Here is a 25,806-nt window from a genome sequence, read left to right on the forward strand (position 1 = left end):
TCATAACTTTCCTTCCAAGGAGTAAGCGTCTTTTAATTTCATGGCTGCAATCAGCATCTGCAGTGATTTTGGAGCCCAAAAAAATAAAGTCTGACACTGTTTCCACTGTTTTTCCATCTATTTCCCATGAAGTGATGGGACCAGATGCCATGATCTTTGTTTTCTGAATGTTGAGCTTCAAGCCAACCTTTTCCCTCTCCTCTTTCACTTTCCTCAAGAGGCTTTATTCGTTTTACAAGACACCAAAGAGAGATGCAGAAAGAAAGAGGCATCTAGCCCTGTGCCTGGTATACATTTGGTGTTTAATGTGTGCTTATTGACTGTGCTACCTGAATTTTTGAACTGTTTAGCAGTTCTGGGCAGCCTTTACCATGAAGTCTGCTAGGCAATAAAATATGTGAAATGTCTACAAAGGGAGCAAGAGGCTTCTTTATACAATCGAGGTAGACTTTAAAGTGAATTTTGAGTTTTTTTTTTTCCCCATCAAGTTCGTCCCATTGTGTAATCTTGTAATATTATGACACTCTTACCTCTGATCTTACTAAAGGGCTGTATTTTATAAATTCCTATGACTCACCCCATAAAGTCTGTCATGAACTGGATCTTTAAAAAATGAGAAAAAATTCCCTGTCTCTTTTAGAGTTATGAGAGTTAAATAACACCAAATGTTTTTTCCACATTTATGCTATTTATAAACTGGTAAGAAAGGGGCCTTCTCCACCACCTTCCAAGTAGGAAAATTTATGAAGTTTCATTTAATGGGACATGATGTTATTATCGTGATGTGATGATGATGAACATATCTTCAGCACTTACTAATTACCAAAGACTGATTTATGTTTCATTTTTAATCTTCACAACCAGACCTGTGATTTGAGTATTATATTTGGCCAGTGAAGAAAGTAAGGCGTGATATATTTATTAATTATCCTAGAAACACCACTGTATAAATAATAGAGATATAATTTATTCCAATGTGAAGGTTGCATGGTACAGTTTTAAATAGGGGATTACACAAACAGCGTATGTTTTTAAATATCAGCTTCCAAAACTCTGTCATTGTTCCCAGTGCTTCTTCTAGGCCAGAAGTTCTAGGCATTTACTGGACAGCAGTCAAATAGCCATGAAGTGTGTTTCCAACCTCGTTTTCTGTGGCCTCTGGGAAATTGGTAGATGCATGAATGTGTGAAATATCAGCAGTGAGATAATAAAATTATTAGAACTCAGCAATGCATGCAAAGTTTATTTATGAATATGATGCAGATAGTGATAATTAATCCTCTGGACATCACTTAGATCTTTTAACAGAGTGTTCATGATATCTTGAAGCAAAACACATGTCTATTATTTTACAGTTAAATGTGGAACCTCATTGGTCTAATCAACAATCATTGTTCCCCAGGATAATGATTTTTAGTCTTTTTTTTTGGTAATACAACAGATTCAGATGTTTTGCAATGAACGCTTACTTCCTCATGCTCAGGATTATTTTGCAAGCACTGTTAATTCAGCTATGTCTCTAGGTCCTTAAATCCTTTCTGAATTTCTCTAATCATCCTGGGGGTTAGGCAAGGGATTGTTTTATAAATTCCTGGTGTATAGATGCAAGTCAGTGTCTTTGTTTTGTTTATATCTAAGTCTTTATTATACCTGGAGTTATGATCTCTTAGTACATGGTTTTATCAAGGAATTTAGCAACACACTATTGTCAATAAAATTAGTAGTAGTAGTGTTAGTAGCTCAGTCATGTCTGACTCTTTGTGGCCCCATGGACAGTAGCCCACCAGGCTCCTCCGTCCATGGGATTCTCCAGGCAAGAATACTGGGGTGGATTGCCATTCCCTTCTCCAGGGGATCTTCCCGACTCAGGGATTGAACCTGGGTCTCCTGGATCGCAAGCAGATACTTTACCATCTGAGCTACAGGGAAGAAGATCCAGTCAATAAAATTAAGTAATTTTTAATATTTTTCCGGATGTTTAATGATGCTTGTGATTGGTGTAGAGGATTTACAAGAATGTCTTTTTTCTTAATATTTGCATCTGGTATAAGGAGTCGCAGAGAGTCGGACATGACTGAGTGACTGAACTGAACCGATAAGGAGTATGCATACCATTTCTAATGAGAAGATACAGCTAAAAGGAGCAAGGGGTTATCTGTATCCCTATATGTCTGTCTGTCCTCTGTCCATCCATTTACCCACCCGTCTTTGTTGTGTTGTTCGGTTGCTAGGTTGTGTCTGATTCTTTGAGACCCCATGGACTGCAGCATGTCAGGCTTCATTGTCCTTCACTATTTCCCGGAGTTACATATAGATACAAATAAGTAGATGTGCATAAATAGATAAGCATAAAATACATGTGTATATGTGTGCAATGAAATCCACTCAAACAGTGCAAACCTACAGATACACAGTTATGGGAAATGTTATTTTTTTTCTTATAATAGCATAGTTTTATTCTTTTTTTATTATTTTTATTTTATTATTTTTTAATTTTTTTAAAATTTTACAATATTATATTGGTTGGTTTTGCCATACATTGACATGAATTCACCCCGGATTTACATAAGTTCCCCCTCCTGAATCCCCCTCCCATCTCCCTCCTCCCTTTATCCTCCCTCTGGGTCATCCCCGCACGCCAGCCCTGAACATCCTATAACATGCTGACCCTGAACTGGTGATTCATTTCACATATGACAACATACGTGTTTCAATGCCATTCTCCCAAATCATCCCACCCTCACCCTCTCCCACAGAGTCCCAAAGACTGTTCTATACATCTGTGTCTCTTTTGCTGTCTCGTATACAGGGTTATCATTTGCATCTTTTTAAATTCCATATATATGCATTAGTATACTGTATTGGTGTTTTTCTTTCTGGCTTACTTCACTATGTATAATAGGCTCCAGTTTCATCCACCTCATTAGAACTGATTCAAATGTATTCTTTTTAATGGCTAATAATACTCCATTGTGTATATGTACCAAAGCTTTCTTATCCATTCGTCTGCAGATAGACATCTAGGTTGCTTCCATGTCCTGGCTATTATAAACAGTGCTGCAATGAACAATGGAGTACATGTGTCTCTTTCAATTCTGGTTTCCTCGGTGTGTATGCCCAGAAGTGTGATTGCTGGATCATATGGCAGTTCTATTTCCAGTTTTTTGAGGAATCTCCACACTGTTCTCCATAGTGGCTGTACTAGTTTGCATTCCCACCAACAGAGTAAGAGGGTTCCTTTCTCTCCACATCCTCTCCAGCATTTATTGCATGTAGACTTTTGGATCGGAGAAGGCAATGGCAAGCCACTCCAGTACTCTTGCCTAGAAAATCCCATGGATGGAGGAGCCTGCTAGCCTGCAGTCCGTGGGGTCGCTAAGGGTCGGACACGACTGAGCGACTTCAGTTTCACTTTTCACTTTCACACATTGGAGAAGGAAATGGCAACCCACTCCAGTGTTCTTGCCTGGAGAATCCCAGGGAAGGGGGAGCCTGGTGGGCTTCCATCTATGGGGTCACACAGAGTCGGACACGACTGAAGTGACTTAGCAGCAGTAGCAGTAGCAGACTTTTGGATAGCAGCCATTCTGACTGGTGTGAAATGGTATCTCATTGTGGTTTTGATTTGCATCTCTCTGATTATGAGGGATGTTGAGCATTTTTTCATGTGTTTGTTAGCCATCTTTATGTCTTCTTTGGAGAAATGTCTGTTTAGTTCTTTGGCCCATTTTTTGATTGGTTCGTTTATTTTTCTGGAATCAAGCTGCAGGAGTTGCTTGTATATTTTGGAGATTAATCCTTTATCAGTTGCTTCAGTTTTATTCTTGATGACATAATAAATCTTCATAAGAACACATAGAAAAGGAAAATACGCTTAGCTTCAAATAGCATGGAGCATGTTTCATATTTAGTATTAATGGGTACCAATAAACAGATTTCATGTAGACTTCTTAGGAGGTCCCCTCAACCATGAAAGGTTTCTTCAGCCCTTCCTCCTAGATGGGATTGCACGTGACCTTGGTCTTAGTTTGGGCTTCTGTAGATATGGAGTATCCTAGACTGGGTGGATTAAACAACAAAAATCTGTTTCTCATAGTTTCTGGAGGCCGGGAAGTCCAAGATCAAGGCACCAGCATATCCACTGTCTGATTGGGGCACATTTTCTGGTATGGTTGTCTTCTTGAATCCTCCTTGGCGGAGAGCAGAAAAGAGACAGCCTATGTCCCCTTCTTTTTTTTTTTTTTTTAATAAGGTCATTAATCGCACAAGAGAGCCCTATTCTAATGACTTATTCTAACCCTGATTACCTCCTAAAGGCCTTATTTCCAAATGCTATCACACATTAGGAATTAGGGTTTTAACGTAAAAATTTGGGGGAGTTCTTTGAGGGTTTCCCAGGTGGCGCTAGTGGTAAAGAACCTGCCTGCCAACGCAAGAGACATAAGAGATGCGGGCTCGATCCCTGGGTCATGAAGATCCTGTGGAGAAGGGCATGGCAACCCACTCCAGTATTCTTGCCAGGAGAATCCCATGGACAGAGGAGCCTAGCAGGCTATAGTCTATAGGGTCACAAAGAGTCAGACACGACTGAAGTGTCTGAGTATACACGCATAATCCTTATTCGAACTTCCATTTCATCCTGTTTTACTATATTACACTGCTTATTTGTGGACCAGTTTTTCTAATCATATCTTGTGTTTCTTAGGATATTAATAAATGTGGTAAAAAGTAATTCCTATATGATCTTGTTACTCAGTGTTCCCGAGAAGCACTTGGCTATAGGCATAGAGTATCTTAATGTCTGCCTTATCCAAACGTTTTCTCAACAGAAGAACTACTAACCTGCCCATCAATGTTTTAAATCTGCTAAAATATCTAGACCAATTTAAAAAGAATATTTACCAGAGAATCAGAAAACATCTGATTTCTATGGATAGAGATGAATAGGAAACCTAAATATATGCCTTATTTAAAATGATAACAAAACAAACCAACAGAAAACAGCAACGAAAACACCTACCTATTGTGCAGTCAAATCTAAGTTTAACAGAAACACACATTTCCTTGGAACCACCATAAATAACTTGCTGTCTAGCGCCATCCTTCTCTGGATTTGAGTTCATTGTTTTATATGGTATTTTGTGGCAACTGCTAATTATCATAAGCTGTCCAATAAAAGTGATGGATTGTCCAATTAACTCTTCATCAGCAGCCATTTTTGAAGATGTTACCTATGGAAGCCGATGGCAGTTTATGACCTCCATGTTGCATATGTAGCTAATGACTCCTTGGGCAATAATTATTAAGTTTCTTTTGCCTCATTGAGTCATTTTGTTTTGCAAATTAGGATGCCACTGAGTTTACCAATTCATTTGACTTCACAACTGTGGCTCTCTAAGGATTACTAAAGGTCTGCTGTAGAATGCATGGATCATATAAACATTGAAGTAAATTACAGATGTGTCTGTTTTGTAGGTTTTCCATCGACCGGCACACTGACCTGGAGAGACAATTCAACATTAATGCTGATGATGGGAAGATAACGCTTGCAACACCGCTGGACAGAGAATTAAGTGTGTGGCACAACATAACAATCATTGCTACCGAAATCAGTAAGTGCCTGGGTTTGTTCATTTCTTCCTTGTGTGCCTGGGTTTGATTTATGCCATACGAGAAGTGGTCCTGTTTCTTTTAGATATTTTGGCATTAGAACTTTTGTTCCCAAGGAAACTTCATCTCAACATGAAATAACTTACGCTGTGGTAAATTACCAAAAGGTTGCAATATATGTGGGAAGGAAACATTTTTACATCCAAGTATTCTTGTATCTTATACCCATTATTCAGCCACTAAAAACAATGTTCTGCATATTAAAATATGGGAAAGATTTAGCATAAAAGGGTAGGTAAAAGTAGAATTCAAGAACTATAGAGCATAATTTAAATGGACACTAACATTTATACTATATGCAATATAGAAACTATTGCTCCCACATTTAAGCTATGCATATACACATACACATATAAATGCAGAAATTATAGAAAGACAATTTACAGTGTCAATACATATCATTTTGGGGAGATGAGATTATAGTTTTTTTTTTTAGAATTAATGTGTTTTACACAGTAATCACCGACTATTTAAAATTACATCTTCAGTATAAAATTTTTCCTAAATTACATGTGAAAATGTAAGCCTTACTTTTTCAGAGGTGGTTCCAGGGTTATTAAAATAACATATGTTAGTCTTTCTGCCAATTTTTAATGAGTGCAGCTTCTCAGATTGCACTTACTGACACTACAATGGAGTCTCTAAACAATAGCTCTGTGGTGAAATTTAGTGCTCTCCTGTCTATGAGAACTTGCACTTTGCCTCACCAGTTTTGTTTTTGTTTTTTTTAATCATACAGAACTTGCAAAGGGGATATGATGTTCCAAGCAAAAAGCATGTTATCTGAATATCCTCTTTCTATAAAGGAGATGAAGGACTTCACAGTTTATACAAATTCAAGGGAGATGACAGTACATTCTTGAGGGAACTGGGATAGAAGGAATCTGAATAAGGAAACAAAAGTTCACAGTAAAAAAGATTCGTGGGTACAAATATGTAAAGGACGTGAGCCCTAAACTCTGCTCTTTGCACTCTCTAAATCTGCTCTGGTTTCACAGCCAATGTCTCTGAGATTCATGATAAATTCGTCTATAAGAAGAGTAATCTAGACCTTCAGGAAAGGCATGGGTTTTCCTTGCTCTGAGATGTGGGGGTAATGTCTTCCATGGAGTCTTATTCAAAAAATAAAATACAACCACTGTGTGAAAAAGTGACCATTCAAGAGTGAAGAATGTTTCTTTTGGCAGCCTCAAAGCAGGCAAAGAAACAGCCTGATATGGAATTTAAAAGAAGCGCTTTGGAAACTGGTGCTTTTCCTTATTAGGAGTACCATTTTCTTCTCTAGTATGTTGCTCTGTTAGTAGTTTATCCCTTGTAACATTAAGAGATAAAGAAAATTGAGCATCTCATTTGGTAGCTTTGATTTCTTAGCAATGTTAACCCCATCTAGATGTGAAATATTTATAATTTACAGTGTTGAAGCCGTAGGTCACCTTAAGCCTCTGAGAAAAACTGTATCTATTTGGATTGGTTTGAGGCTATATAAAAATGCCCTAAAGCAGTGGTCCCCAACCTTTATGGCACCAGGGGCTGGTTTCATGGAGGACATTTTCCACGGATCAGGGGTATAGGGGAATGCTTTGGGATAATTCAAGCTCATTACATTCATTGTGCCCTTTATTTCTATTAACATCAGCTATGTATGTAAGCTATACGTACATCACCTACTATGTCAGCTCCACCTTAGATCATCAGGCATTAGATCTTGGATCCCCAGTCTAAATGACCACAGTTATTCTTAAAGTACGCAGGCAATAATTGCCATTAAAATAATTTTCTCATATATTGAACATAGTAACCTACTTGAATTTGCCTAAATCCATACTTCTTTTTTATGAGTTGGCTGCCTTCACTTACGTATTCATCAAGAAGTCCCTAATAAGACTCCATGTACGCTATTCTGTAGAGTAAAAGGAAATGAATATACAGAACAGGTGGTTAGCAAACATATCAGGGGCAATCCAGAAACAAAAAACTCATTTGCAAGGACTCACAGACAAGGAAGGAAGACAGATACAAAAGCAGATGCTCCAGGGTAATGAGCTGTTAACTGTAGGGTGACAAGGGTACCAAGCCCAACAGGGAAGACGTTCATTTGTTCGTTCACTCAGTAATTATTTACTGAGTCTTTGGTTCTTGCCAAGCACTGTTTTAGTGACTGGGGATATAGCAGTGATCAAAACAGGCAAAAAACATCTGGTCCTCTTGGAGTTTTCTTTCTAGGGGCACCTGTGTGTGAAAGGTGGGTTGAAATCTGCTGATATATCCATAAAGAATGACACAGAGGTGAGGAAGAAGGTGATGAGTACTGGGAATAAAAGCAGTTGATGGTGCAGCCACAAATCTGCTTCAGTGGACATCTATTGATTAAAAATTATTGAAATACAGACCAGATAATTCTTCCTTTATGACTTGAAAGAAACCACTCAAATATATCCCAGACTTTAGTTTACAGTTAGTTCCATAAAGAGACAAAACAGGAAATGGTTCTGTTCATATGGCAACCCAAAGCTTTTTTTGAACCTTATAGAATTAAAAGTACACAACCCAAACTTACCTTATTCTGTTGACATCAGTGGGAGTTATCTCGTCTTTTATTGCATCTCTCTTTTGACTTTTTTTTTTCCTCAGAGATTGAAAACTCAACATTTCATTTTGAATTTTTGCATGTGTGTGCTTAGTCGCTCGGTTGTGTCCAATTTTTGTGACCTCATAGATTGTAGTCTGCCAGGCTCCTCTGTCCATGGGATTCTCCAGGCAAGAATACTTGGTTGCTGTTTCCTTCTCCAGGCGATCTTTCTGATCCAGGGATCGAACCCAGGTCTCCTTCATTGCAGTCAGACTCTTTACTGACTGAGCTACGAAGAAACCAACAAGATTGGAAGTATAAGAGAGAATTGTAAATTTGGGCTGTAAAATATAAGCTGCTGCTGCTGCTAAGTCACTTCAGTCATGTCCGACTCTGTGTGACCCCATAGACGGAAGCCCACCAGGCTCCCCCGTCCCTGGGATTCTCCAGACAAGAACACTGGAGTGGGTTGCCATTTCCTTCTCCAATGTGTAAAAGTGGAAAGTGATAAGTGAAAGTGAAGTCGCTTAGTCATGGCCAACCCTTAGCAACCCCATGGACTGCAGCCTACCAGGCTCCTCCATCCATGGGATTTTCTAGGCAAGAGTACTGGAGTGGCTTGCCATTGCCTTCTCCAAATATAAGCTGAGGTGGGCATAAATCTAGAAATTGTAAATGTAAAATTAAGTTACAGAATTCAAAATAATAAGATCACAGAGAACTTAAGAAAAATTGGAATTACTATGAAAATGGCTTAGAAACTTATTTTGACTTGGTTTTATTATTGAGCGCATCATGTAATGTTTATCTTCTGAAACCACAGATCATGTCCTGGAAAAAAATATTAAAGGGAGATTTATTGTATTTGGATGAGATGAATATTTAAAACCACCCAGGACAATAGAACCCCATAGGGGGAGGTTCTAATAAAGATAAAGAAATATTCATTCCAGGGAGAACAATTTAAAATTACTCTCAGAGCACCATCTCTTCAGACAAAAGATTTAAGCAAATGAAATTAAGCTAAAAAATGGATTTTAGGAAAGTCCATCTGTTATCTCTTAATGAGAATGGAGATGTCATCCTTTATCCTCTCGTGTCAGATTCACTTAACCAAGGCTGAGATGCTTCACTGTGTGTATTTCCCAAGTATTTCAGTGGTAATAGATCTAACTTGGCATCATGATCAACAGGCACATCTCATTACATGAGCTGGCGGTTAGATGCCCAAGTACTAACAGGAGATTAGGCTTGTATAGCACATCTGTGCTAAGTAGCTTCGCTAGCAGCAGCCCCCTCTCTTGAAACTATCCTAAGGCTTGAAACTGCTGTGTATCATGGTGGCGAAGACTTAAAGTAAACGTAGCTAGTCAAACACTGAAAAAGTGTTATGTAATCCCCATGATGCTTTTAATTCTCATGTCACTCTTTGAAAATAGGTACCATTATTGTATGCATTTTTCTGTCAAGGAAATTCAGACAGAAGGTTAAGTATCTTGCCCAGAGTCTCAAAGAGAGCAAAGGGTTCAGAGGTAGGTTTGCTCCCAATGCTGTTTAATTGCAGATTACATGTTCTTAGATGCCTTCTTCAGGAGGAACCCTCTCCTATATCTTCTCTTCTTCCATTCTCCTGCTTAAATTGAGCTTCTGACACTATATCATTAGCTGAAGCAAGCCAATGTAATAGTTCTTCTCTGCAAAGCAGAAGGTTGGTGCAGGGACAAGAGTGCAGTGGAGAAAAGAACAAGCCTGCATTTACTCAGAACCTCCTATTCTAACGCTTATAACCTTGGGGAGAAAAACTGCCTGGTGGACAAAGCCAGGCTTTGGAACTGTTTAGACTGGAATTCTGTTCCATTTTTGAGATGAGGAAACTGAGACTAGAAAGCAGAAAACAGTGCCTTTAAGGGGACAGCGTTTTTCAGTGACGTTCACAGAGAACTTGACATATCCAGCTGACCCCAGTCTCCTGGATTAGCATTTAAACCAGAGTTATGGCATTTGCTGAGCACCTGCAGAACCATTGATTTTATTGCAATTAGTATATATTATAAACATTGCTTTAATGTTGTGAAGGAAGGCAGAAAGAGGTGAGATGATCTTCTGTGTGTTTTGGTCTTTATTGGGGATCAGTGATACTTGAGCTGAGGTTTGTCAGAAGAGGCATGAGATTCATTTAGGTTGGGCAGGGTGGTGTAGACATGCCTATGAGACCAACGTCGTAACAAGCACAGCTGTCAGAGAAAGGAAACCAGGGCAGGGAGAGGACGGTAAGGGAAATACAGTCTCTGCAGGGGCCTTTCAGAGGTATCGAATGCCAGTTTTAGAGTGTCCTTCTCAGAGGAAGTGGTGACGTGGGATGGAGTGTGGGGAAACCCACTGACATCATGTACCTGAGAGCAGGCAGCTGACATTTACAGAAAGCGGACTGCTGTTGGTTACCTGAAAGTACTATAAAGCAGGACGCATATAATTGCCCATTAAATTAATCTCTTTGAGTTAGCGATAATGCACTGCTCCAGCCCACTACAGTGGGCTGCTCACAACACTGCAAATGAAGCTTTTCACTAATGATGCTTAAATCTCCCAGGGAACACACTGGTTTGATAGCACTTAAGGAATGTTTCTCCCTGGCATAGGGCCCAGTGGCCACAATAATTTGCTTTGTCCAACCTGGGCTACTTAGGAAAAACATCTTTTTAGGGAGCTCATTGTTTAGAGAAATCTTAGGTCCTGGAGTTGGTGGAGTTGGCCTCATCTTGTCCATATAACCCTGGGCAAATTATTTCCCCTCTCTTGCTTTCAGTTTTCCCATCTATGGAATGGGAATCATAATTGTTCCTTTAAATTTACGGTGTAGGAGCTTGGGCAGCTACAGTCCATAAAGTCCCGAACAGTCAGACACAACTGAAGTGACTTAGTACTCTCACATACATGAACACACACAAGGATTGAATTAAAAGTGATGGTACTCTACCTCGTAGCTCAATATATCTATAACCTTTAGAAATTGATGAATAATTTGCACATGTTCTTGTTAATACAGCCCTAACCTTAGGCTTTGAATAATCGCTTAATTTTAAATTATTTATTTGGCTTATATTGTCTTTCATCCCTTCTCCTCCCCACAACAAGAAAACTGGTAATCATATCCTGTGAGTTACTGCTGGGTGCAGCTGTGTTTCTTCACTGCACAAAAAAGTTTGTTTACTGACCTTCCTTTTGTCCCCAGTTCAGGCATGGTAGATTGATCTGTGCCTAAAGGAAGGCCCTCGAAATGAAGCAGGCATATTCTTGGAGAGCCTGCTAGAACTAATAAGGACTTCAGATTTTATATCAGGATCTTGCTCAAAATATGTAATCTCCCTGTGTATCGCCTGTGGCATAATCAGGGCTAAAGTTTCTTTAAGATCAATATTCTTCTCTTGTATAGAATTGAGTGGAAGCAGGAACTTTCCTGGTGATCCAGGAGTTAAGAATCCACATTCCAGTACAGGGGATGCAGGTTCGATCCTTAGTCAGGGAACAAAGATCCCATATGCCTCAGGGCAGCTAAGCATGCACGTTGCAACGCAGGATCCCGTGTAGCGCAGCTAAGACCTGATGCAGCCAGAAATAAATAAAAACAAACATTTTGAAAAATAATAAATAATGAAAGAATTGAGTAGAAGCAGATGGAGAGAAGCCACTGTCCAGTTGGTAACTCACAGAAGGGAAAGGATGATTCAAGTCTGAGGTGGACAGTGAAATTCAGGGTTGGAGTGGTTACGGGACTCCCAAGTGTCAGAGAAGCTGTGGCAGCACATGACTGACGTGACTCTTGGGGAACACAGGCACATGGCAAGTTTCTGTGGCTATATCCCACCTCAGACAAGCATACACGTGCTGTAAGGTAGCAATCGATATTCTTAACAGTCAAGGTTAAGGGAAGTGGGAAATCCATTACGGGGATGTGAAAGGAAAGCTACGGGTTCCTGGGAAAGAGATCAGCATACAAAATAAGATTTCGTTATAGAGAAGAATGGGAGTGTCATTCCGAGTTCGAGGAGAAGCAGGCCCCAAATGAGTATCACTCTGTGCATAACTCACACCAGTTTTAACCACTGTCGTGCCCATTTTGTGCACAACTGCTCCACTCACTTGAATATCCACTTAATGTTTCCTTTAGTTCCTCTTTGTTCCCATTCTACCGAACTCCTCCCACCACCTCTCCATCTCTTTTTGTTCTAGTCTATTTAGAAAAACCCCACCACCTCTGCCCCTCTTTTCGTTCTAGTCTGTTTAGAAAACGCCTGCAGATTGAGGCTGGAGATACAGATTTTAACTAGGAACTCCTTTAAGACGTCACTATGTCTAATAGCTCCTTAGTCCTAACCTAGAAAAACACAGAACGTTAAGAGGCTTCTACCCCTGTGTCTTGCCCTGGTCTCTCTTATAAACCACCCTCCTCAAATCCTTGCAGTAGCTCTTATTGTAGACAACTGTAGATTAAGGACAGGAGGTACACAGCAAACAGTAATTCAAGCTTTTCAGGTGCAAGTTGTAGCAAGCTGACTAGTCGCAGCAAATGGTAATCTCCAGGTTTGAGGGTATTGGATAGAGGGGGGTAGGTAGGGGAGATCCTAGATATGTGAGCAGATTATGAAGACTGGATGATAGTAGGATGATTTATCCTCAGATATGGTTTTCCCTGGTGACTCAGTGGTAAAAGAATCCACCTGCCAATGTGGGAGATACGAGTTCTACCCCTGGGTCGGGAAGATCCCCTGGAGAAGGAACTAGCAACCCACTCTAGTAGTCCTGCCTGGGAAATGCCATGGACAGAGGAGTCTGGTGGGCCACAATCCATGGGGTCGCAATAGAGTTAGACACAACTTAGTGACTAAACAACAACAACAGTGGTTTCTCTGTGAATAAAGGAAGCACATGGACTTGGGAAGAAAATGCAGATATCAGTCAGAGTTAAGTGAACAAGTTTATAAATCAGGTTGCTTAGATGGAATCATTATTTTTTCATTCATCCACACTCAGTTGATAAGTTACTGAACTTCTCTCTGTGGCTTAGATCCCCTGTTTCTAAAATGGGGGATATATTGAAACACCTCTAGAGGTATAAGAAGTGAATATGCTTACATGCTAATATCTTTCCTAACACAGAGCAAAGTTTTGGTGATAATGCTTATGTTAATATTATTGTAACAGTAGTTATAAAGTAAACATCAATTTTATCATTTCATATACTTAAGAGAATAGTCCTAAAACTTTAGCTTTCTTGTTATCAGATAAAACCACCCAGCTTTATTTTGAGAATATACAAATTAATGAGTTTTTGAGGCAATATCATCTTAAGATGATTTAGGAGGCATAATTTTCTACAAACATGCGTCCAAAAGGAGGAGCTTTTCCCCTCAGTCCTGGCCAGTTTGGCAGCCTTAAAAGCCTCCTTCTTATCCAAACCAAGGTTGTAGTTGTCACCTCTTTCTCAGAAATTAGTAATGGTTACTAGGTAAAAACAAATTATGAACGCAGATTTTCACAGCCAAAAATATGCTTTAGATGTGATTTGAATACACCACATCACATAATCTCTTTAAGCTTCAGTTGATATATTTGAAGTATGTTATGACAAAATGAGATAATACAGGTGAAATGCATAAAACAGAGCCCCGCATATGGAAAGGACTTAATAACATTTCTTCTTTCCCCTCTCTAGTGCCCCTCTCCCCTTACCCTCCTTTCAGTCCTTCTCCAGAGCAAACCTGGTGCCTACTAATAGTTTGTCTAAATTTATCATTCAGATCTCCCTTTTCCCCGCAGCCACTTGGGCTTACGAATGAAAGTGAAAGTAAAAGTGTTAGTTGCTCAGTGTGTCTGACTCTTTGCAACTCCATGGAAGAGCTAGCTTGCCAGGTCTCAATTTGCATCAAGTCTGCAAATCCCATTGGTCAAAGCAGGTCACGTTACCAAGAGCAGGTTTACAGAGTGGAGAAATAAATGTCGCCTCTTGATGGGGAGGTGGCATTTCCAAATATTGTGGGCATTCATTTTTTAACAAGTAATTTCAGACTGGAATGCTAAATCTTAGTGATGCATGACCAAGAATAATAGAGATCTGTAGCCTTCACTTCCCATTATAGTCCATGTACATCCCAAATGTTCTCCTCCAACCCCTTGCTTATTTGAGAAAAAGGACTGGACACAATATCTCTAACAGCTGTGAACTCATTAGCTATGGATTCTTTAGAATTTCAGCTTAAGTAGCAATTGGTATTATTTATTATAAGTCTGTTAGCACATTTATAATACTACAACAATTTCTCCTACATGACTGCTAGTGTAAGCTTTAAATACTATTATTAATATTTCTTGTTATCCAAGCTGGGTTAAGTTCCTTTGCTGTCAGGGCTCAAAGATCGATGCTCTTTGCCTTTAAGTGACTGGTTGAGGCCTAAAATACCCATTTACTTGCTTGAGGTTTTGAAAATACATTTTTTTTTTTTTTTTTGGCCATACCTTGTGGCTTACAAGATCTTAGTTCTTTGACTAAGGGGATCAATCCCAGACCCATAGCAGTCAAACTGCTGAGTCCTAACCACTGGGCTTCCAAGGAATTCCCTGAAAATACATTGATAAAGTTCTTGTTCTCGTGAGACATTATTGCTTTGTTATCGACCACTGTTTTATCCTGGGAGCCTTGCACTGTGGGGTCTCCCAGTGAATGTTTGCTGAGTTAATGAATGACTAGAGGAAATAAAAATTAATACCACAAGATATTAGCCTGATGAGTTCCGACTCTAAACAGACATTATTGATTCATTGTTGGAGAGGATCTCTGCTTTAATACACCCCACTCAGCTCTTTGTTAAAAGTCTTGAGCTGACAAGCACATCGGCACAATGGCTTTCTGAAGTTTTTAAAGTCACTCTTTCCTGAGTGACTGAAGCTGAGGCATGGACAGGAGTGACTGTGCTCTCCTTGTGTGAAAATCGTGGGCCATAGACTGTGCTCAGGGGGAAGCTCTCCCATAGAATATTAAGCTCTCTGAAGAGTCAGGGACAGAGACCATGAGAAAGGTGCTGGCAGAGAGGAGCCCCAGGTCCCCTCGCTCTCCCCACAAGGAGCCAGCCCTCTGATCTAAGATCCTTTACTTCTCTTCCCTCTGAGAGCCTGAGGCAAGCCCTGAATTATGCCAGCCCACACTTCATTACCCAACAAACCCATTTATCGTTTAATCTGATCTGTATTGAACAAGCAGAAGCAGGTTACAAAGCAGCAAAGCCTAAAGAATGAAAATGCAGCACGTTTTTCTGATTATAGGACTCCCTAATCCAATGCTTAAAAACCAGGGCTAAAAATAGACACCAATTCCATCTTGAATTTACCCCTACTCACCTAGCATTTCAGTGTCAGGTCAGGTGGCTACTGGATGGTAGAATTTTGAACTAGGATAACTTGCTCCTGTCTAATTTGAGGTGACAGGGCATTGGTTACTCTAAACCTTCACTTTGTTATTGTTCAATCACTAAGTCATGATTGATTCTTTGCACCCCCATAGACTGCAGCACACCAGGCTTCTCTGTCTATCGCCAACTCCTGGAGCTTGCTCAAACTCATGTCCACTGACTCAGTGATGCTATCCACCATCTCATCCTCTGTCATCCCCTTCTCCTGCCTTCAACTTTTCCCAGCCTCAGAGTCTTTTCAAATGAATTGTGTCTTCAAATCCTGGGGGGCTACAGTCCATGGGGCCACAAAGAGTTGGACAAGACTCAATGACTAAATCCTCACTTATGATACTAATATTTTCTGGCTCCTGAAGTGACTATAGGGCAAGAGTCCACCCCACATGTTTCCCAAGGTCAAGAGTTTCGCTCTTTGTCACAGAGAAACAATGAGCTAGAATGTAAAGAAACTGTCTCTGAGGCAAGCACTGAAACTCTATCATTTACTTAGAAAGTATGTAATTTGCAGTAGGGTGGGATTTTTCCATCGGATGGGAGACAGTCTTCTCTACGAAGATTCTTTGTGGAAGGTGTATTTTTGTCAGGGTCATAAAGTAACAGTAGGTTTTTGTCAAAGATATATTTTAAAATTAACACACATCTTGATCAAGTCTTCTGAAGATCAGAGAACTCCAGAGAGAAAAGAATATATGGTTGGAAAGTTAAGTAGAGCAAATTATGATTGCTTTTGGATGCCAGGTACAAGAAATGATCTTATTATTTATGTCAGAGGTGTCCATCAAATACATAAAAATATTAAAATAAGGGAAATGTAGCATTCAGAATATTAGCATCCCAGATTTAGCAGCAGACTAGGCTATGGGTGAAACAGAGAGCCTGGAGAATGAGAAAGGGAGGACTCTGGCTGTGATGGTGGCTCAGAATCACCCAGAGAGCTTGTTAAAACATAGATTCCCCGGCCAAAGAATTTGTGTTTCTAACAAGTTCCCATGCGAGGCTGAGGCTGCTATTCCAGGGACCACACTTTGAGAACCATTGCTACAGTCCCTGCAGTCCTAATTCAGAAAAAATTAAAGCTGCATTAGAAATGAAGTTTCAATGAATGGAAATTGGCATCTGGTTAAAACTAATGACCAACAGGGTAAACTAAATACTGCTGGAAATTGCAAACCTTTGTGATGAGGATGAAAATAATGATACAATTAAAAGTTACTGCTAACTGTATACTAGGCAGCATTCCAGCTCTTCCAGTGCCCTTTGTCCATTAAATCCTCATAACGGGTCCACAAGTTGGTACCACCAGTTCTCTCATCTAATAAAGCCAAGATATCACACTTGAAGCTCCCCATATTTGGGTGGCTAAGTTTGGATTTGATCTTAAGTTTATCTGACGCTTCAGCCAAATCTCTGACTACTGAACCTCAGTCTTCTTCTGCTGACAGTGAGTTGCTACTGAGACATACCATGATTCATGGTAAGTCAGAAAAGATGGTCCATCCTTTCAAAGTCTGAGTTCATAGCCTTCCTTTGACTAGCTCTGTATAAAATAGGTTAGAACATAACGGGGTATCACTGAGAGGCTTTTTTTCCCTACTGAAAGAGGAGGTCCAGTTGGGGAGCATGCATTTAAAAGTTGCATCTGTGAACTATCCATTCCAGGGGAATTTGGATTTTTAGGAACTTCCAGTTTCCTAAATTTAAAACAAACTAAAGAGACTCCTTATGTTGAAGTCTGAAGCTCCTGTAACCTACTGAGAGAAGCCCGGAATGATGCTGAAATCTGCTCCACACACCTGCTGCTGTAATTTGACAATGAATGCTTAATAACAGGCTGAAGAAGGGGAACAAGGGATAAAACCTTGGATGACAAATGTGGAGGGAAAGTTTTGACGATGTGGCCAAACAAATATAAATTTCAACCTAGGTTCCATTAACAATGAGTGACCTGAACACCAACAATTTCCTTGATCAATCTAATGTATTTATTTATTGGTTAAAAGGAAACTAATACTCAAAAGGGAACTAAGACTGAGCTGGCTGATACAGAGAATATATATGTATATACCATATTATAATAGTATTTTTGAAAAGACCCTGATGCTGGGAAAGATTGAGGGCAGGAGGAGAAGGGGATGACAGAGGATGAGATGGTTAGATGGCATCACCGACTCAATGGACATGGGTTTGGGTAGACTTTGGCAGTTGGTGATGGACAGGGAGGCCTGGAGTGCTGTGATTCACGGGGTAGCAAAGAGTTGGACACGACTGAGCGACTGAACTGAACTGAATGGTATTTTTATAATATAAATGAAATTAGTGTATTATTATCACATATCATACTATTATAATGTAATATAATATAAATATAGTCTCTATTTGTTTTTAGCAATCACACTAATGATATAAGCCTCATCGCCTGTTGGATTTTAAAAATATTTATTTATTTGACTGTGCCATATCTTAGTTGCAGCATGTGGGTTCTAGTTCCCTGACCAGGGATCAAACCAGGGCCCCCAGCATTGGGAGTGCAGAGTCTTAGTCACTGGACCATCAGGAAAGTCCCCATCATTACCTGTTCTTTCAGGTAGACTGCTGTGAACTTGATGTTTAAGATACAGTGACTTTTAGAACTGTCTCTGTCTTGAATTTATTTAACAGTTTTTTTTTTTTTTTTTTAGCAAAACAAACAATTCTAAATGTGCTGTGAAGAAAATCTGTGTTTGTAAAAATGTCCTATTTGAGCATATATATATATATATATATATATATATATATATGTTTATTTCCCTAGCTTTTAAATAAGGCTTGTCATTAGATTGTGTTTTAGGCACAGTATATAAATCTCGTTGCTGGTTAATATTTGTGTATCTCTGGATTTAAAAATACCCACACTGAGCCAGCATTTGATTTCCTGCTGAATTGTTTTTCACATTTCCAATATAATTATGTAGCAGTTACAAAGAAACAAAGGCTGCACTCCACAGAGTACCATAGAAACCTACATTTGTTTATTTAAGAAAAGATATAAAAAGCATCTAAGACAGAATTGATGTGTGGGGTGACTTCTCAGGGAAACTGATAGCTAAAATAAATCTGAAAATATCTGGATATTTATCTGCAGTGATGGGTTCGGCATGGGTTTAAAAAGGCAGTTCGATGTTTTACAAATGGCCTTTGGCATATAAATAGGAGACCTTAGTGAAAGTGGGAAATACTGAATTAAGAGACCTTTATCTTTGGTCTTTGAATGATTTTGTCACTTGTAGTGTCCATCTTAAAGAGACTTAAGATGGAATAAACTAATCACTTAACACACCAAATAATTGAATACACAAAACCTTAGTGAGGCAAACACATCTCCGCACCTCTCTCCTGGACACTGAGCACAGGTTGTTAAAGATATAGTTCCCCAACGGGAGGCGGGACTTCTGCTGTAGGGCGGTAACTACTGGCCTGCAGACAGGCTGCCTAATAGAATGGCAGAACCCCTCCGAACTGCTCATGTGAGGAAGAAAGTAGTTCTATATGATGCCTTCCCTAGTGCCCACCAGGAGTCAAGTGCAGCGCTCCATTTGGAGAAGTGAAGAGGAAAAGCAAGAATGCTGTGGGCAAAGAGAATAGCTTGAATCCACTCGGGAAATTTGTGATAAAAGGGAGGACTGGTTTGTTTTATGATTATAGGAGCTTCCTTTGTACGTGTCACTTATTTCCACGTGGACCTTTCTGTTGTGCTTTTTAGCCAACAGGAAAATAAAAATGAATGTCCGAGATATGTTGTCCGGTTGTGAGCTGGAGAAGCTCACTGGTCTTTGGACATCAAAAGAATCATGATTTGGGAAAGCTGCCTGGATGCATACAAAGCAGCTCTCGATGATCTCCTTTGATTCAGTGTCTAGATCTAAATGTCTGGGTGTGGCAGTCAAAGCAAACTAGAATTTGAGATGCTACCTTATTTCAGGCAGAATGGCAAACACCACTGTGTGCAAACATTTGTTTCATTTACTCATAACAACACTGGGGCTTCCCTGGTGGCTCAGATGGTAAAGAATCGCCTGCAATGTGGGAGACCTGGCTTTGAACCCTAGGTTGGGAAGATCCCCTGGAGGAGGGCATGGCAATCCACTCTACTATTCTTGCCTGGAGAACCCCCATGAACAGAGGAACCTAGTCCATAGAATCACAAAGAGTCAGACACAGCTGAGCGACTAAACGTAACGACACTGAGATGGACACATCCTGAGCACTGTTTCAGAAATGCACAAAGTGAGATCTAGGGAAGTCAAGGAATGTATATAAGGTCAAGATCTAATACCATGAGGTTCAAATCCACCTGGTTTAACATCAAAGCCTGAACTCTCTACTCTTTGGCGCTACTAAGCATGACAGATAGGCAAACAGGACAAACATCCTTGAAGATATAATCTTTGTACAAATGTGCCATTAGATACCAGGCTTTGTAATATATACTCTACATTTGGGAAGAAAATAAATCAAGGAGTTAAGTTGCTGATAGTCTACTTGGAATAAAAACCATAAAAATAAATAACAGTCATATAAGGTAGTGTGTTTATTTTATTCAGTGTAGTTTTGCCAATAAACTTGGCTCATCTACACCTTGAAGTTAGCACTTTGGTCCTTCTTCATTTCTTTCTTTTTTTGTTTTTTTGGCAATACAGTCTGGCATGAGGAATCTTGTTCCCCAACCAGGGATTGAACCCATGATTCCTGCTTTGGGAGCATGGAGTTTTAACCACTGGACTGCCAGGGACATCCCTGGTCCCTCTTCTTAATGTACACATACTGAAAGTATTGTGTCAACTACAGGAGCATCTAATTTTAAGAGGCAAGGTGATGGGTATGATGAATTCACTCAGGAAACACAGGTTCAATTCTAAGACCTATCTTAATAGGACTTAATAGTAACTCTGGACTTCAGAGTTCTCTGTAGTATGTGGGTAAAATGAGACCATTACTAAATTCTCATCCATCTTGGGTTGATGGATCTTCAGTGGCTTCAGCATAACATGATAATGAAGAGCACAGGTTTGGGGACAGAAAGATATGGGATTGTAAACTATTAAAACAATACCTAGAAAGTCATGTGCTGGGAAAAGTGCTTTTCTTTTCTAAGCCTCAATTACAGCAATTGTAAGGTGTGAATGATAACGTTTTTCTATATGCTTCATCTATCCCACTCCCTAGTCTTAACAAAAGATCACAGAATGGTTGAAATGTACAGGAGAATATGGAGGGGAGGCAAAAATCTTTTATCATCCTTTAAAATGGCATGTTCAAAGTATGGTCAAGAGTAAATTAAGGTCTTTGAGACCCTTGTAGTGATTTCACGAGGTCAAAATGTGTTTATAATAATACTCATGCTTTGGCCTTTTTCTCTCTCCTGTTCTCACTTGTGAGAGTGGAGTTTTCCAAAGGCAACATGATGTGTGTTAGTATTGTGGCTCAATGGCTAATGAAATATGTGCATGTGTGAATTATTTTGTTGTTAAAATTAGTTCTAGGAACTTGCCTGGTGGTCCAGTCACCAAGACTCCACGCTCCCAGTGCAGTGGGCCCAGGTTTGATCCCTAGTCAGGGAACTAGATCCCACATGCTGCAACTGAAAAAGCCTGAATGCTGCCACTAAGACCCAGCATAAATAAATAAAAGCTTTTAAAATATTAGTCATAGCTTCTGGTTGGTAAATATTGAGAGATATAGCCAGTAACACTTTTTTTTTATAAATAAAAGCTTTTTGACCTCTTCAATTATTTTTAAGTGTAAAAATAAGTGTAAAGAAGCCCTAAGACCAAATTGTTTAAGAACTGTGGCCTTAGGAAGGCATTTATTTTCTCAATTACTTTGAGATACGGTAACAGCAAAAAGTATTCCTCTATCTTAGATATCATGTTGATAAAATAGTTTGTCAGTAGCAAAATGTAGGTTGGATATCAAAAGAAATAGCACATATAACATATTTTGTAGGATTCCTGATACAGTATAGGGAGTAAGAACTCAGTAAACGTTGGTCATTGTTAAGAGAAGAAGGAAAATGAAGTTAGCCCCAGTGGAAATAGATCAGCATTATAAGTGACATTTCTAGGATCTCATCAAAGAAGATTGCCTTTTCAAAAGACAGCATTATGTCAGGACAGATAGAGACTTGCCTTCTGCTAACTCCTGGGTATTGTTACTCATTCAGAGAGGCCTATGAGCAGGAAGAGGGAATTAATTGTATCACAGAGATGAAGCGGGGGGAGCCATCCAGGTACTTGCAGAGAGTGACGCTTCAGTCTAAGGACGAAACCTGATGTGCCCTCAGGACCAGCCCTGCCTCCAGAACCAAGTGGATTCACAGAGCACGAGGCCATCAGAATTTAAACTACACTTCGAACTCCCACTGCTCTCACTCCATGTGTTTTAAGCCATTTTTTTTTGAGATTATTTTATTCCATTTTAGAAACACTGCCATAAAATATGCTGACCGAGATGATGCTGAGGATAATGATAACAATTGTAATGGCTAACACATGAAAAGATGCACAGCATCACTCAGAAATGCAAATCAAAACCACAATGAGGTACCATCTCACACCAGTCAGAATGGCTGCTATCCAAAAGTCTACAAACAATAAATGCTGGAGAGGGTGTGGAGAAAAGGGAACGCTCTTACACTGTTGGTGGGAATGCAAACTAGTTCAACCACTATGGAGAACAATGTGGAGATTCCTCAAAAAACTGGAAATAGAACTTCCATACGACCCAGCAAAGGGAAAAAGGAAAGATATACCCATCTGAATACAGAGTTCCAAAGATTAGCAAGGAGAGATAAGAAAGCCTTTCTCAGCGATGAATGCAAAGAAATACAGGAAAACAATAGAATGGGAAAGACTAGAGGTCTCTTCAAGAAAATTAGAGATACCAAGGGAACATTTCATGCAAAGATGGGCTCAGTAAAGGACACAAATGGTGTGGACCTAACAGAAGCAGAAGATATTAAGAAGAGGTGGCAAGAGTACACAGAAGAACTATACAAAAAAGATCTTCATGACCCAGATAATTACAATGGTGTGATCATTCACCTAGAGCCAGACATCCTGGAATGTGAAGTCAAGTGGGCCTTAGGGGAAGCATCACTACAAACAAAGCTAGTGGAGGTGATGGAATTCCAGTTGAGCTATTTCAAATCCTGAAAGATGATGCTGTGAAAGTGTTGCACTCAATATGCCTGCAAATTTGAAAAACTCAGTAGTGGCCACAGGACTGGAAAAGGTCAGTTTTCATTCCAATCCCAAACGAAGGAAATGTCAAAGAATGCTCAAATTCCCCACAACTGCACTCATCTCACATGCTAGTAAAGTAATGCTTAAACCTCTCCAAGCCAAGCTTCAGCAATACGTGAAGTGTGAACTTCCAGATGTTCAAGCTGGTTTTATCAAAGGCAGAGGAACCAGAGATCAAATTGCCAACATCCACTGGATTATGGAAAAAGCAAGAGAGTTCCAGAAAAACATCTATTTCTGCTTTATTGATTATGCCAAAGCCTTTGACTGTATGGATCACAATAAACTGGAAAATTCTGAGAGAGATGGGAATACCAGACCACCTGACCTGCCTCTTGAGAAATCTGTATTCAGGTCAAGAAGCAAAAGTTAGAACTGGATGAGGAACAACAGACTGGTTCCAAATAGGAAAAGGAGTGAGTCAAGGCTGTATATTGTCACCTTGCTTACTTAACTTCTATGCAGAGTACATCATGAGGAACGCTGGGCTGGAAGAAGCACAAGCTGGAATCAAGATTGCCGGGAGAAATATCAATAACCTCAGATATGCAGATGACACAACCCTTATGGCAGAAAGTGAAGAGGAACTCAAAAGCCTCTTGATGAAAGTGAAAGAGGAGAGTGAAAAGGTTGGCTTGAAGTTCAACATTCAGAAAACTAAGATCATGGCATCTGGTCCCATCACTTCATGGGAAATAGATGGAAAACAGTGGAAACAATGTCAGACTTTATTTTTTGGGGCTCCAAAATCACTGCAGATGGTGACTGCAGCCATGAAATTAAAAGACGCTTACTCCTTGGAAGGAAAGTTATGACTAATCTAGACAGCATATTAAAAAGCAGAGACATCACTTTGCCAACAAATGTCCATCTTGTCAAGGCTATGGTTTTTCCCGTGGTCATGTATGGATGTGAGAGTTGGACTGTGAAGAAAGCTGATCGCTGAAGAACTGATGCTTTTGAACTGTGGTGCTGGAGAAGACTCTTGAGAGTCCCTTGGACTGCAAGGAGATCCAACCAGTCCATCCTAAAGGAGTACATCCCTGGGTGTTCATTGGAAGGACTGATGTTGAAGCTGAAACTCCAATACTTTGGCCACCTGACACAAAAAACTGACTCATTTGAAAAGACCCTGATGCTGGAAATATTGAGGACAGGAGGAGAAGGGGATGACAGAGGATGAGATGGTTGGATGGCATCACTGACTCAATGGACATGAGTTTGGGTAGGCTCTGGGAGTTGGTATTGGACAGGGAGGCCTGGCGTGCTGCAGCTCATGAGGTTGCAAAGAGTCGGAGGTGACTGAGCGACTGAACTGAACTGAACTGATGACCCAGCAATCCCATTGCTGGGCGTAGACACCGAGGAAACCAGAATTGAAAGAGACACCCATGTACCCCAATGTTCATCACACCACTGTTTATAATAACCAGGACATGGAAGCAACCTAGATGTCCATCGGCAAAGAAATGGATAAGAAAGCTGTGGTACCTATAACACAATGGAATATTACTCAGCCATTAAAAATAATGCATTTGAATCAGTTCTAATGAGGTGGATGAAACTGGAGCCTATTATACAGAGTGAAGTAAGTCAGAACAAAAAACACCAGTACAGTATACTAACATATATATGTGGAATTTAGAAAGATGGTAACGATGACCCTATATGTGAGACAGCAAGAGACACAAATGTATTGAACAGTCTTTGGCCTTTGTGGGAGACGGCGAGGGTGGGATGATTTGAGAGAATAGCATTGAAACATGTATATTATCATATGTGAAATTGATCACCAGTCCAGGTTCCATGCATGAGATGGTGCTCAGGGTTGGTGCACTGGGATGACCCTGAGGGATGGGATGGGGAGGGAGGTGGGAGGAGCTTCAGGAAGGGGAACACATGTACACCCATGGCTCATTCATGTCAATGTATGGCAAAACCCACTACAATACTGTAAAGTAATTTGCCTCCAATTAAAATAAATAAATAAGACAAAAACTAAGTTAAAAAAATAAACAATTGTTCCATCATTCTTCAGCTTACTTTCCTCAAAGTTTGACACAGCATTTTGAATGGAATCACCCATGTACTTTATAAAACTTCCCTATGTGGTTGGGAATATTATCTGCATTGTACAAATGAGAAAATCATGTCTCTCTAAGCTATCATGTATCTCTAAGCTTTAAGGACTTCACAAGTAGTACTTGATGGAGCCAAACTATAAACTTACTGCTCTAACCATTGTACCACACTATAGGGTTTTGGGTAAACATTTAATTTTTCACTGTATATTAGTGTATTCACATTCTTGCTAAGCAGGTGTCTTCCATGAATTGGCTAATGCTTGTCTGTGCTGAAGCACTGTTCTCTTAAGGAATGTGCTGAAAGTATAAAGTTTACATTCCCACCAGGCCGAGGACAAAACCCTAAATCTCAGTGAACCCAGAAAGATGAATTATATTTTGGAAAATTTAGTCATAAAACCGAAGCCCTTGACAGATAAGGATAATTTTGGCCTCCAGATTTTGTTTCATTTCTGCTAGGAAACGAATTGTTACCTTTCTATTTTTATACTATGTATTTTGTAAACTGATTATTCTTTGCAACATTGAAGACTCAAACCAACTACATGAAAATAAGCCAGAGGGGGGTGTATCATCCTGCATTTCAGATGATGTAGCCCAAAGTTAGAAAGCTTGAGCTGTTGTTTTCTCAAGATTATTCTGCTAGACAGTGCAAAGTCCTTCCGTAACCCTAAGACTTTTCCATGAATTTGTAATTAGCATGTGCTTTACTAATATTCATTTTGCAAGAACAGATATAC

At 39.8% G+C, this 25,806-nt stretch overlaps 1 protein-coding gene across 1 annotated transcript in view; it reads left to right on the forward strand.

The window, feature by feature from the left end:
• Positions 1-25,806, forward strand: part of CDH8 (cadherin 8) — a 381,309-nt gene that overhangs the window by 250,019 nt on the left and 105,484 nt on the right. The window contains exon 7 of the mRNA XM_055412624.2: positions 5,476-5,612. Coding sequence (XP_055268599.1) covers positions 5,476-5,612 — 137 coding nt within the window. The remainder of the gene's footprint in view (positions 1-5,475; positions 5,613-25,806) is intronic.

Source organism: Moschus berezovskii, chromosome 22 (genome assembly GCF_049115385.1).
Source record: "Moschus berezovskii isolate FMDL1 chromosome 22, NW_MosBer_1.0, whole genome shotgun sequence".
NCBI lineage: Eukaryota > Metazoa > Chordata > Mammalia > Artiodactyla > Moschidae > Moschus > Moschus berezovskii.